The following is a 14,551-nucleotide window of genomic DNA, read 5'->3' on the forward strand; positions in this document are numbered from 1 at the left end:
TTTACACTGTTTCTGTACTTGCCTATGTAATTACCTTTACGAGTGCCCTTTTTCTCCTTATATGGATCCTAGTTACTCTCTAGAAACTCCTTTCACTATAGTCTGAAAGATTCCTTTTAGTATTTCTTATAAGCTAGGTCTTCTAGTGATGAATTCTCTCAGTTTTTGTTTATCTGGTACTGTTTTAATTTCTCTTTCATTTATGAAGCATAGCTTTGCTGGATATGGAATCTTCATTGACAGATATTTTTCTTTTAGCAATTTGAATATGTCATCCCATATTCTGCTTTCTGGCCTCTGTAGTTTCTGATGAGAAATCAGCCATTAATCTTACTGAAGGTCCTTTGCATGTGATGAATTTATTTTCTCTTACTGCTTTTAAGGTTTTCTTTTGACAGTTTGATTATGTGTCTGGATGTTGATCTCTTGAGTTTATCCCACTTGGAGTTCATTGAGCTTTATGGATGTTTACATTGATGTTTTTCATTAAATCAGCAAAGTTTTTGGCCATTATATTTTCAAATATTCTTCTGCTCCATTATCTCTCTCCTTTTCTTCTGGAACTCCTATTATGTGTATGTTGGTATACGTGATGGAAGAGGCTATATGCTGTCTGCCTAGTGAGGGTGGAGGATGACGTTTTGCAGCCAAGCAGCTTGTTCTCCAACTGACTACACTTGGAGGACATGGCCTGGACTGCCAAGTCTGCTGCAGGACGTGAGCAGCAGCAGGCCTTCTGTTGTCCAGGGAGTCATGAAGTTAAAGTTCTCTCGGTCAGGCTTTCTCTTGGTATGTCTTGAATGAAGTATTTCTTGCTGGGAGATGATAGACCATTGAACTAATGGACTTGACTTGTTTTCTTTCTGTAGGTTCAATGTCAACAACACCATTCTTCATCCGGAGATTGTGGAATGGTGAGTATGGCTGTGGCTGTTCGTTGTGCTCAGCCCAGGAAGGTGAGAGACCCTGCTGTTCCCACCCACTCCATCTCAGAGAGCCCCTCAGACAAGCTGGTCCCTAGAACTCTTCTCTCAGCCTCTTCTGTTTTGTATTTTTTGTTTGTCAGTTGGTCTGTTTTTCCAAAAGGGCACACGTCACTCGAATGTCAATTAAATTTCTCTTTTTCTTTAGGAGTTTTTAAAAGAAATCTTACCATAAATGAGCCAAACGTATATAGCTCAGTTAAAGTAGATAGTGAAAAAGAATAAAAATAAACATCATACATGATCCTATTACCAGAAAGGTAAACATGTTTTCCTCATGTCACACATATGTCTTGACTAGTTGGCATCCTTTTTACGTGTCTTATGTTGCCTGCTCTCTTTTTTTGCTGGTACTGATAGCCCTACCTGCAGTGTGTTTTCTGCTGGTTCACAGCAGGGCGAGGTCCCTGCAGTTGGGCATTGCCTCTGTGGGCCTTTGAAGAGACCCTCCACTGATGTGCTGCCAGTTTTCTTCCCAAGCCATTGAGTTTTGTTTTTTTTAATTAATTAATTTATTTATTTAAAAAAATTATTTATTTAATTTCTTTATTTTTATGTTGGGTCTTTGTTGCTGCCCATGGGCTTTCTCTCGTTGCGGCAAGCGGGGGCTACTCTTCGTTGCAGTGTGTGGGCTTCTCATTGTGGTGGCTTCTCTTACTGCAGAGCACAGGCTCTAGGTGCACAGGCTTCAGTAGTTGTGGCACGTGGGCTCAGTAGTTGTGGCTCGCGGGCTCTAGAGCGCAGGCTCAGTAGTTGTGGTGCACGGGTTTAGTTGCTCCACAGCATGTGGGATCTTCCCGGACCAGGGCTCGAACCCGTGTCCCCTGCATTGACAGGCGGATTCTTAAACCACTGCACCACCAGGGAAGTCCTCAAGTTGCTCTTTTATAGCACTAAACCGTGTTTTATTTGTTGTATGGCTGCACTTATTCTGAATATAGGAGAGAGGAGAGGCAGGGCTTTGGCTGTATCGTCCCCTGACTGGGAGGCGTGTGGACTCCTCACATCTGATCCTAAGGCCATGCGTCAAGTTCCCTGTCTAGTTGGGAGACCTTGCTCACCTAGTCTTGAAGCACTTGGGAACACTGTGGCCTGAGGACGAGGATGAGTCAGCCGTTGAGTTTGGGGGAAGCGCAGAGTGGGGAGAAGGAGAGCGTGATCCAGGCCAAGGGGCCACTCGTTCAAAGGCTGGAGACAAGAAAGGTTGGTGGCTTTGTGTGGCCAGCCTAGAGCCGCACACTGCGGAAGTGGCCCCTGAGGTTAGTTAGAGAGATGGGCAGGGGCCGGGTGGGCCGTGGTGTCTGCCTGGACTTTGTCTTGAGAGAAATGAGAACCAGGGGAAACCTTCAAGGATTTAGGCAGGAGAATGGTAGGATCAGGTTTGCTTTTTTTAAATTTTTATTTGTTTTTAAAAAATTTTTGGCTTTGTTGGGTCTTCGTTGTTGAACACAGGCTTTCTCTAGTTGCGGAGAGCGGGAGCTACGCTTTGTTGTGGTGCACGGGCTTCTCATTGTTGTCGCTTCTCTTGTTGTGGAGCACGGGCTCTAGGCGCATGGGCTTCACTAGTTGTGGCATATGGGTTCAATAGTTGTGGCGCGTGGGCTTAGTTGCTCCACGGCATGTGGGATCTTCCAGGGCCAGTGCTTGAACCCGTGTCGCCTGCATTGACAGGCAGATTCTTAACCACTGAGCCACCAGGGAAGCCCAGGTTAGCGTTTTTTAAAGCTGTGGGGCAGGAGTGGGAGCAGGCTGCCAGTTAGGAGGCTGCTGCAGGGTCCAGGTGGCCCTGGAGGGGTAGGTGACAGAGTTGAGAGTAAGGGGCAGTCAAGGGGAATGCTCCTGGGAGGAAGCGGCCTTGACGCCTGAGTGAAGGGTGGAGTTGAATGTGACTCTGGGGTTTTGTCCTGAACAGCTGGGCGGTGTGTCACCAAGATGGGGCAGGTGCTTTGGCAGGTGAGGGACTTGTCTGTGGTGTGTTGAGTTTGAGGCAGGTGCCGGCGGGAAAGAGGCTGGGCCAGAGGCGAAGATCTGAGGGCTGTCGACAGGCATCGATACTGACCCTCGCGAGAGCTGGAGGGTGGGCGGGCCAGCAGCTCTGTTGGCAGCCCTGGCCCGGTGCCCATCCTGGCCGCACACTCTGTGAGCAGGGGGGCTTGTGTCCTTCCAGTTCACAGCCGCCTCTTCTTGTTTTGATGAAGTAACAAATGCCTGGCCCTTCTGTAGCCCCCAGTTGGCAGAAGAATAAATCCTGGATACTCAGGGACCGCGTCCACCTATGTCCCAGATGTGGCATCCCTTGTGGCCGCTTACATTCTGAGTGCTTTGGAGACCAGGGCTGGGTTGTGCACCCCAGCATCTCCTGAGGGACAAGTCATTAGTTTGTCACTTTGGAACGAGCATGCTTTAATTCTGGTGACATTTCCAAGGCTCTGAGGTAGATTCTGCATTCATAAGATACTTCCCAGTTTTATTAAAGCCAGCAGCAGAGAGGACTTATTTGTCATTTGATGGCAGTAGAACTATTTTAGAAATGTCACATTGTCCTCACTGCCTCGGGTGTGTTTTAGCCGTGTGCATTCTGGCCTCTGTAGTGACCGCAGTCATTCTTGGTGGGAGCCGTGCGAGTCACCGTCATTGCCCTCCTCCGGTAACTGAAGGAAGGATTCTGGGTGGAATGGCGGGCAGGCCCCTCATTTACAGGAGAGACTGGGTTTCCATGGTATTAAATTATGGCTCATTGATGTATCTTTGGGCCCCTGTCCTGGATGCTTTTTCCAGTGTCCCCCCTCTCGGCCCGTGGAGAGAAGTTACCTGGGGTAATGGAAAAACTATCCAGTTGGGCATATCCAAATTTTCACCCCAGCCCACCCAACCTAAGGAAGTCACTTAACTTCTCTGAGCCTCATCTTCATCTATAAAATGGGGATGTAGTAATGCCTAACTCACAGCATGGATGTGAAGATTCATGCTGCCTAACAATTACCATAGACCGGGTGGCTTATGAGCAACAGAAATTCATTTCTCACAGTTCTGGAGGCTGGGAGGTCCAAGGCCAAGGTGAGGACCCACTTTCTGGTTCATAGATGGCCGTCTTCTTTCTGTGTCCTCAAATGGCAGAAGGGGTGAGGGAATTCTCTAGGGTCTCTTTTATGAGGGTACCAATCCCATTCATGAGGGTTCCACCCTCATGACCTAAGCACCCCCCAAAGATCCTACCTCCAGATACTATCACGCTGGGGATAGGTTTCAACCTGTGAATTTGGGGGGAACACAGTGTTCAATGTGTAACACCAAGCCTCAGTTTCCATACCTGCAGAGTGGACGTGGTCTCCCTTATTTGAGTGAGAGCAAAAGTCAAGTGACAACACATACTGGTAATCATGCTGTCACCTTTTGAGACTTCCTTTATGCAAGGTGCTATGCTAAGCACTTGACACACGTCCCCTTATTTAAAGAGGTATTTTATTTATGTTATAAGGTAGGACTCTGATTATCCCCATGCTACAGGTGAGCAAACTGAGGCACAGGAAAGTGATTTGCCCAAGAAAAAGCCAGGAGCTGAGCCCAGGCCAATGGTTCCAGGCTCTGAGGAGTACCCTGGGGAGTGGAGGGTGCTGCCTGCGTGTCAGCCTCTTTCTCGGTTCATTCTTGGCCATCCGACCTGCTCAGAACCCACAGAAAAGATCTTGTGGAGGCCAGGGTGTGGTGGGGTGGAGGGCCTGGGGATGTGCAGCTAAGCCTCCCCCAGCACGGTGCCCTGCCACCCACATGTACCCCAGCTCCCAGGTAGTGGCTGAGCTGGGGATTTGGGATCCTTCCCAGAGCCTGTCTGATTAGGAGGCAACAGGCAGCCTCTCCCAGCATAGGGGAAGCTTCACTTCTCGTTTGTGTTTGGGTGTCATTCATTTCCTTTCTGTGACTGCTTTATTGTTTTCCATTCTCTCAAGCAGTACCTTTTTGATTTCCTGTAAATTCCTCTATAATCATATTCTTCTTCCCCACAAACATGAGATCATAGCTGATCATTTCTTTCCTTGTGCTAGGTATTGCAGTTTGAACGTGGAGGTCAAAAGTTGAAACTTAATAAGAGCAGGCGTCTCTCACTTCCATAATTTAGTCTGTGGTTCTGCATTCCTGTTCAGCAGATGATTAAATTGATCTGAAGGTGGGGTAGGAAATAAAAGGAGATACTTCTGTGCTGTCTAATAGCTCGGCACTGTGGATTTCAGTTAATCACCTCTGGAAGCGTCACAGAAAAGCAAGCATGTCAGCCATTGCCACGCGCCTTCTCGGGTTTTAAGTGAGGCCATGTTAACTTGAGTCGGTGTCATGCCAGTGTTAGAGCTGTTAATTACACGGAGCGGAGGTGGCCTGCGTGTATTCATCAGGCAGCGGGGTAAGCTATTTCTATTCCCCTGCCTTTCTGTGCACGGGAGACGGTGAGGGGTGGATGGTTTGGGGCAGACACGCACCAGGATCCTGCATCCTGGGTAATGTGTCCCAAATTAGAAAAGGTACCTAGATGATGACTTAGGTTCTTCGTGTGTATATGAAAAGTATCCCAGTAGGCTTGCTATTTTTGTTTCCCGGAGAATAGGCATTTAACCCTAAGTCAACGAGAATGCCAGGTGGAAAGTGGGAACCTGAGAGTAGTGGGGAGAACTTGGCTTACTGTGCACCGGGAGGCTGGACCCGGGATGTGGGAGCAGTCAGGCCCTGGTCCCCGCTCTCCCTGCACATGGCTCACGACTGCCTGGCCCCGGTCAGGTCTCAGGCACACTCGGCTTACCACGGGCTGAACCACCGTTTTCTTCCTGGCTCTGGTTTCTCTAAGAGGACTTATGGATTGAGCTTCCTGAGGATATGTAATTCCAGCCAGCTCTTTCCTTTCTGTCCCTCCTGTTGTTCTGGGATTTTACCCTTTGAATCCCTGGCTCACAGGGTAGGGAAGGAACGGCCGTGGGGGTCCTGCTGTATGGAATTCCCGCACTCTGCTCCCGCAGAAGCCCCTGCACATTCATCTCCGGGAGAGATGGAATTCCTGTCCCTTCAAATGGGTTTTGTGCAACACTGTGGCACTTTGATGCTTAGAGACTGATTTTGGAAATACTTCATCCTGTCTTGCTACTGTTTTAATCAGTGGAGCATTCAGACCTCACTTAATTGATGTCTTAATCCTGCATTTAATGCCCAGAGGCAGTTTTGTGACCTGTGAATATTTAAGGAAGAAAAAGCTTGCACAGATGAGCCTCAGCTTGGTCCAGTGTTTGTCATTTCAGGCCAGCAGCAGGGGGCTCTGTGTCTTCACCCCCACCCCCCTGCCCGTGGTGCTGCCTTTCTCCTTGAGCAGCCCCCCTTGACGTGGTGATGCTCACAGGCCTGGCCACGAGCTGGGGACCCTGCCTGAGTGCCTTCCTCTCCTGCACACGTCAGGCACCTCCTCTTGCTGCCGGAAGAGCCTGAGTTGCCTTCTGCCCAGATGTCTTTTTTTTTTAATTAATTCATTTTAATTTTTGGCTGTTTTGGATCTTTGTTGCTGTGCACGGGCTTTCTCTAGTTGTGGCGAGCAGGGGCTACTCTTCGTTGCAGTGCAGGGGCTTCTCATTGTGGTTGCTTCTCTTGTTGCGGAGCACGGGCTCTAGGCGGGCAGGCTTCAGTAATTGTGGCACGTGGGCTCAGTCGTTGGGGCTCGTGGGCTTAGCTGCTTCCCGGACGAGGGCTCGAGCCCGTGTCCCCTGCATTGGCAGGTGGATTCTTAACCACTGCACCACCAGGGAATCCTGCACAGATAACTTAAGTGGCATCAGTGCTGTCCTGTCCTGAGCCTTGGTCCTCTGGTGCTTCCTAGAGGAGGTGACCTTCGTCCTCCCCTGGGGATAGAAGCCTTGCAGAGGATATTTCTAACCACCACCCCACATGTCCTTGGGCTGGACAAGGCGGGGGCTGAGTGTGACACTCAGAATCCCTCACTCCAAGGCGACTGGGCCTACAGAGGCTGCACCACAGCAGAATCCCCCTACCTTGCCTTTTTGTGCTCGGGAGTAAAGGAAATAGCCTCCTCAAATTCAGGGCAGTGAATTCTTCCTGCAGATGAGGAGAAACTGTGCAGAATGCTGGAAAGTCTTACTGTTTTCTGCCGTGATCTTAAAAACAATTTCTGGTGCTTGTGTTGTGGAGATAACGGGGCCAGTCAGGGATGCCTGGCACCGGGGCAAGATTTCAGCCCCAGAGTGCCCTGTGGACAGTTGGGTGAGCCGGCACACAGCAGCCTTTACTTTCAGGGCCCTTAAAGCTTGGATTCAACTGGGCCAGGCCAGTGCTCAGCCAGGCCGGCTTCACTGGAGAACTGCCTTTGCCCTGGTTCAGTTTGATTTTTTTTTTCTTTTTTTTTAACATGACTAAAAAAATACGTCCTGAGGCAACCAGCTAGAGGCCTAGTTTGTCATCTTCCCCAAAGTGAAATTAGAAAAGGAAGCAGGACTCTGGGCCTCGGTGGCTCAACATGCTTATCTCTGATAGGCAGGGAGCATGGTCTGGGCTCCAAGAATCCTCTCTCCTTGGGCTGATGGAGTCTTTTTCCCGGCTCTTTGCAAGACTGAGGGTGCCTACGGGGCAGGGAGGAGGTGAGTGGAGAGCCTGTGAAGTGGGCTTCTGAGACTGCCTTTGTGGCTGGGGAGGCAGTGGTGGTGGGAGTTTGGATTGCTGAGGCCTGGGGAGGCTGTTCCCCACGCCCTGTCCTGACCGGGGCCTGCCAGGCTGTGCGACACCCCACGATGACCTGGTGAACAGCCCAGGGAGGGCGGGGTGGAGGAGGCCTCCTTTTCTTTTTGAGATGAACCATTCTCTCTCCTGGTTGGAAGTAAGGTGTTTTGCAGCTTTGGTGCAATGCCCAGGTACTGTTCCTAACCCATAGTTACTGTCTGTCTGCTCTGGGCCGGGCACTGTTCTAGCCCTGGGACCCTGCCCTCCAGGGCTATGGGCTTTTAGGGGGAGACTTAAGTGAAAAGGAAATTACAAGCGTGATAGCTTACTGAGGATTCACATAGACTGCCCAGGGAATAGAGGGAGGGATTTAGCCTGGTAGGGGGCTGGAGGGAGCCCCTCCCTGCTTTCTGAGAAAGGAGCTAGAGGATGAATGTGCAGGAGCCGGTTCCAGGCAGAGGAGTCCCTGTCGGGGGTTGGGGGGTAAGTGGTGGAGACAGGCAGGGTGTGGCCTAGAGAGCCTCCTGGTCCCTGGATAGAGTTTTAACTTCATCTGGACGACATCTAGAGGCTACTAAAAGTTTGAAGCCAGGGAAAGCCTGGTCAGATTTGCATTGCCCGAAGATCCACAGCTGTGGTTGGGGAGCAGACAGGGCTGGAGGCCAGAAGAGCCAGGAGAGGTTTTCCAGGCTGGAGAGAGTGGGGTGTGGATGGAGAGAGAGAAAGGGGAGGCGTGAGAGGTTGTGGAGGTGGAATTGCCACCCTTGGTCATCGGTTGGATGTGGGAGTGATGGACGGATGAGAGGGAGGTGCCCAGGTGTCTGCATTAAGCAGTGGGGAGGTGTGGCTGGAGATGGGAGCCTGCAGAAGGGTGGGAGTCTCTGTCCTGCTGAGCTGGAGGTGCCTGGGGGGGTCCTGCAGGTGGAAGGCAGCTGAGAGGCCTGTGCCGGGGAGCTGGGGCTTTGGGGGCAGGTGCAGCGGCAAGGCTGGGGGGCCGGGAGGGGAGGGCCCGTCAGAGCTGGAGGAGGGGAAGCCGCCAAGCACGTGCCAGCAGAGGCAGGCGTCGAGGTGCCTCTTGCTCTTGGGAGGTCACGGAATGCCTCTGGGTTTGGCACCCCGGTGCGGCAGTGCTGGCAGAGGCAGGGGCTGAAGGGAGAAGGGGGGGGGGAGAGGGTTCGTGAGACGACGGGCAGGAGGTTCGTGAAAGCCGCTCTCCCGCCTCTCCGGAGGCAAGGACTGTCAGGGTGTCCTTTCTGGAAACGTGGCGGGGTGGTGGGGGGAAAGCTTGGCTGGACGGGGAGGTGAGTGGTCATGGAGCTTCCAGTAAGAGTGGCAGGTGCACAGAGGCGCTTGGGGGCTGGGATCTGAGCCCACGTGTGTGTGTTGGGGGGCTGAGCCTCACTGACAAGAGGGCACCCCTTCCCTTGTAGGCGGGGAGAGAGGGGAGGGTGGGGGTGGGGAAGGCTTGGGAGTTTGGAGAAGAGGTGAGAGTATGCCCACCTGCTGGCTTCTGTGTTCTCCAGGAAGTAGGGGATGAGTTCGTTCATGTGACAAGGAGCCCTGGGAGGGCCCCGAGGTGGAGGAAGTTGAGAGGAGCCTGCACGCTCCCCCTGTGACTCCCGGCAGAGCTGGGGTGTGTGGAGGCAGGTGGCAGCTTGCTGTGCCGTCCGCCCAGCTGAGTGCTTTCCCCCTCAGCCCTCGTGTCCTGCACACACTGGCCTGGGCTTTGGTTCATCCCTTGCGGGCGTTCGGCCGAGCCTGTGTGGGTCGAAGGGCACAAGTCCTGGGGGGTCTAAAGTGTTGGCCGGAGTGGTGGCTAGAGGGCTGGAGCAGGGCTCTAGGCTGAAGAGAGAGGCAGGGGGTCAGAGGCGGTTGTAGCCTGGGCCTGGTTCCCACCTGTGTTGTAACTCTGGTCATCACCGTCCCCGCATCGGAGAATAGAGAGACCCGCTCCCAGATCCCAGGTCCTTGGCTGGTGCCGAGCAGGGCAGGAAGGAAGCATCAGGGGCCGCTAGGTTACCTGTGAGTGGATTTGGACCACACCCTCCGGGGCACGGGAACCAGCCTTCTGTTCCCCCGGGTAGAACTGCTCCCAGCGCCCCGAGGTGGAGCCGGAGCACCTTTATGATGCTACAGAGCAAACGTAGGCTTCAGGGTCTGCCCCTGAAAAAGGAAGGCATGTTCGTCTGGAGAAAGTCTCAGTGGGTTGGGGGTTTGTCTTTCCTACATCCCCTGGAAGGTTTTACAGTCTTAGGAAGGTGTCCCTGTGCTGTACGATGCCTTCCTCCCCTCCCAGCGACAACTGGCTGGCTGTCCTACGTGGGCATCGTGGAGACAGCAGCACAGGTCGGTAGCTGCCTCTGGTGGAGGTGGGAGCGCCTTCCCTGCCATCCCCAGACGCCTCGGCTGAGGCTGGCTCAGGACCGTCAGGCCTCAGAGGTGGACGCAGGGGCAGGCGCTAATCTGCCATCAGGACAGTCCGCTTGGCTGACCTTGAGGGGGCTTTGGTGAAGGCAGGTCACCTTCATAAAGGGAGCAGAGTCGGCCATGAGGGCTGCACTGAGGACTCCACGCGCTTGAGGACTGGGCCCACTGCCACTTAAATGCCGCGAGCTGGAGGTGCTTACTTGAAATGGGTAGAAGTAGAAAAAGAATATTTATGTAGCTTCTTTACAGGAGGCTTACTTGGGGTTGAGATTGATTGCAAGGACCAGAAACCTAACCAATTTGGGGCAAATTAACATGAGCTTATTGTGAGGACCCCAGTACCCGCCTGGAGTCCAGCTGGCAGGAGGTACAGCTGAGCCTTGAAAGGACGGCAGGGTCTGTTGGTTGCACCGCCCTGTCCCCACTCCCAGCTTGACCCTATTTCACACAGGGGGCCTGAGTCACATGGTTTTCCAAGGCTGCCTGGACAGGTGGGTGTGGTGGGGGGAAATGGGAGAACTCTTCGGCCATCTGGGCAGAGCCCTGAGAGTCAGCACACTTAAGATTCAGGTCTAACAGCCTTGCCAGGTGGATTGTATCCCTATTTAATGGATGAGGAAACTGAGTCTCAGTGAGGCACTGTGTGTCCGGCTACAGAATCTGGGTTTCTGCCACCCACAGCGGCTTCCCGATCTCGTAACTGGAAGCAGCCTGCACTCCTGAGGCTGGCGTTGGGTCGGGATGGGCCATGCTTAGTGTAGCTCATCACTCCTGGGGCTTGGTGGCCCATATTGCTCCCATCCTATGCCCAGGCAGCCCATCTGCAGCCCTGGGCTCCTTCCCAGGCTGTGCAGGGTGTGGAGGTTTCCCTGGAGGGGTCTGCCAGCTCCTGCTGGAAGTCGCTGACTTGCTGCTTCGTTTTTCTCCTTTCTGCAGCCGGGTCTTCAAGACAGACATGGAGCTGGAGGTTTTGCGCTACACCAATAAAATTTCCAGCGAGGCCCACCAGGAGGTAAGCTGGGCGCTGGCTCATTGGACCTGCCGTTCTGGGTGGGCTGGGGAGGCAGCATTGCTCTGCGTGGGGCAAGACGGCGGTGTCGAGGTGGACGGCCTTGGGGGGGCGTTGGTCCCCAGCAGGCAGGAAGTGTCACTGCAGACCCAAGATACGGTGCTGGCTGTTTACTGTTCCCCAGTGGGGACAGGGCAGGGAGGGCCTGTCCTCACCTTAAGGTACCCACCCTCAGGGAACTTCCCAGCCAGAAGTCCCGACTTCCAGGACAGCAGAGCTTTCCCTCCTCGCATTCTGGCAGTCCCAGTTCCTTTGAAAGAATCTGTGGTCCTTAACCAAGATTCAAGCACGTTTATTACTATCGTCCATTTTTTTGAAAACACCCTCAGCTGGTTCTTTCCCAAACCTTCCCACTTTACCTGAGGAGCAGGAGCAAATAAGGAAGTTTATTTTTTGAAATGGATCCGGGCCATTGGGAGAGCCCAGTACTTGCTTACTGACACTGCAGTGTTGTGTCAGGAGACAGATGGGAGTCATTGGGGGCAACACAATCTCTTCTCCGAGTTCATTTTCTCTGTGTTTTATAAGGAAGGAAACCTCTTAGGATAGTTGTCATAGGCTTCTGAGCATTAAGTATTCACCAAACACGTCTTGGCTAAATCTTCACTTGCCTCCCAAGGTGTTTATCGACTTCTGAACAGAAGTGCTCCGGAGTGGTTTAAATAAACTGTATGACTTTGGAGCTTTAAAAAAGTTCTAATTTGTCACATTTCTGCACCACTGTGTGCACGTATCATTCTTTTTTTTTTAAGAGAAGAGATTCTTTTGAAAAAATGCTATACATTATTTATAAGGTAGTGTTACTTATCTCCTTAATACAAATGTCTTTGCTTAATATCCATCCTCCAGGTAATGAAGGCTGTAAAAGTGGGAATGAAAGAATATGAGATGGAAAGGTAAGCTGCTGTGTTTCTCTGGGTAAAGATTAAAATGTAAAAAACAGTAATTTACGTTCGCTGAGCAAGTAACAGATGAGGCGCGCAGCCTGGCACACACGTTGAGTGGGGATTAGGAGTAGGGCTTCGGCGTCGTGGGCAAAGAGGATTTTTCTTCCGACTGTGGCCACCTCCCTGGCCCTTGGCAGAGTGTTTGATGGTAATGGTCTTTGATTACTTTTCAGGGTGGTTTAGTGCCCCATCATTCCACTCTTGGACTTTGTTGCTGCAATTTGCAGGAAACTACCAAATAGCTGCTATTGTGACTCTGAAAGCTGCTAGTAAAACAGCTTGCCATTTTTATGGGTAAACACTGCCATTATGTCTGCTGTGCTTGGTCGACCGGGTTGCGGGTTGGTTAAGTGGCTCATAAAGCGTTCTGGAGAGCTCCATCATCCTGCAGCTCCAGTTAGGCTGCAGGGAGCCTGTTGCCACCCGGGACCTTCCCAGGGCTGCCCTGCTGTGCTGGGTGTGGCCTGGCCAGCTCTTCAGCCCCGCTCCAGGACCCAGGGGTCAGTTAGCGTGCTGCTGCCCACAGCTTGAAGAAGCCCTGGGGTCAGACCCAAACTGCCCCAGTGGCTCCCCTCCCGGCCACCTCCTGGGGCAGGAAGCCCCCATTCCCGAGTCTGTCACCAGTGACTGCACCGCGTGGGAGCCCCTGTGGGGAGAAAACACTGAAGCTGCCGTTTCTCCCCCTGTGACCTAATAGGAAATGCGTATTTGGTCTCTGCCCCCAGTTCTTGGCACGGAGCTTGTAAAACCTTTGAAATTCCCTGATAGGAGCATCTGTTGTTCTTTATAATAAGCCCCTTTCCACCGCTCCTGAGTTTTTGCTAATGAGGGACTCTTGGAGGCCCCGACCTCCTGGGAGAAGAGAGGGACTAGAGATGGAGATTGAGTCCTGACCCGTGATTTAATCAATCCTGTATCTAAGGAGGTAATGGCACTTGCATAAGCCCTAAACCAAAGGGTTTGGAAAGCGTCTAGGTTGGTGAACACGCGGAGGTGCTGGGAGGCTGGCATCCCTGGAGAGGGTTTGGAAGCTCCACGTCCCTCCCCCGCACCTCACCCTCTGCCTCTCTTCCATCTGGTTCTTCCTGAGTTGTATTCTCCCTAATAAAGTGATAACAGTAAGTAAAGCACTCTCCTGAGTTCTGCGAGCCATTCTAGCAGATTATGAAACCCAAGGCTAGGTTTTGTGGGAACCCCTGATTTAAGGCCGATGGGTCAGAGGTCAAGGAGGCCTGGGCTTGTGATTGGTGCCTGAAGAGGGGGCTGTTTCGTGGGACTGAGCGCTTAACCTGTGGGGTCTGCATGAACTGGCAGTTTGTTAGGGTCAGAAGGTGTCCACAGAGAAGCGGAGAATTGCTTAGCGTGGAAAACCTACATATTTGCCGTCAGAAGTGTTGTGTGTACGAAAAAGCGTTTTACCTTGTACCCTCCGCCCTGGGCTGCCCTTTCCTGCCTGGCCTTGTAAGAGCTTGGTGTTGCTGCCCTGTCCCCACCTTGCAGGGCCCGTGTCCACCCCAGGTGCCCTCAGGGCCACTCTGCCTCCACACCTGAGCAGTGCAGGCTGAGGGCGAGGTACAGACAAGAGTCGGCAGTGGGCACCGTGGGCGTTTACAATCACCATCACGTGGCTTGGGGGTAGGCGGGCACCTTAGCAGTGCACAGTGAGGGCGACGTACAGACAGAGTTGGCAGTGGGCACCATGGGCATTTACAATCACCATCACGTGGCTTGGGGGTAGGCGGCTTTTCCTCAAAGTCTAATAACCCTTAAAGGAGTCCTGAACAGGGAGCCTCTATAGTTCCCTTCCCTTACCCTGGGACGTAAGAGGTTAACATGGCCTCGGAGGCCCCGCTGCTGTGCCTTCCCAGGAGGGGGCATGGAACAAATGAGTCATCAAGGACCCAGCGCCGTCAGGCCAGCCCAAGGAGGACGGGGAAGGGGCGGAGCCGCCTAGCTCTTGCCTCCGTGCTCTGGGATTCCCGGGTCCTTGCCCCCACCCCCCACCTGGGACAGGAGGAATTCTGCGGGGCTGCCAGGGAGGTGGGCTGGGCAGTGGGTCCGTCAGATTGGCACTGGCCCAGAAACCTGTTCCCAGCTGAATTGGCTCATAGTGACCCACAGCTGATGCTTCAAATAAAACGACCCAGAAATTGGAGCAGGACTCGCTTGCTCCAGTGTGGAGCCACACTGACTGCTGCATTGTGCCCTAAACTGCGGGGAGTCCAGCTCTGAAGGTGGCTCCTGGCAGGGGCCTGAGCCGTCCTCGGTGTCCCAGAGCCAGATCAACCAGGGTGTGAGTTCTGGGTCAGGGGCTGGTCACTCAGCATACCTCCCCCAGCTCCCTACTTCCAAACCCAAGGTAATAGAGGTCTTTTTTTCTTCTTTTAATGATACATTTCAAATAACCCCCACCCGCACGTCGA

At 52.8% G+C, this 14,551-nt stretch overlaps 1 protein-coding gene across 1 annotated transcript in view; it reads left to right on the top strand.

The window, feature by feature from the left end:
* The window catches only part of PEPD (peptidase D), a 115,690-nt gene that overhangs the window by 32,928 nt on the left and 68,211 nt on the right, over positions 1 to 14,551 (top strand). Inside the window, exons 7-9 of the mRNA XM_060083429.1 lie at positions 870 to 914; positions 11,049 to 11,124; positions 12,031 to 12,077. Coding sequence (XP_059939412.1) covers positions 870 to 914; positions 11,049 to 11,124; positions 12,031 to 12,077 — 168 coding nt within the window. The remainder of the gene's footprint in view (positions 1 to 869; positions 915 to 11,048; positions 11,125 to 12,030; positions 12,078 to 14,551) is intronic.

Source organism: Mesoplodon densirostris, chromosome 19 (genome assembly GCF_025265405.1).
Source record: "Mesoplodon densirostris isolate mMesDen1 chromosome 19, mMesDen1 primary haplotype, whole genome shotgun sequence".
Lineage (NCBI taxonomy): Eukaryota > Metazoa > Chordata > Mammalia > Artiodactyla > Ziphiidae > Mesoplodon > Mesoplodon densirostris.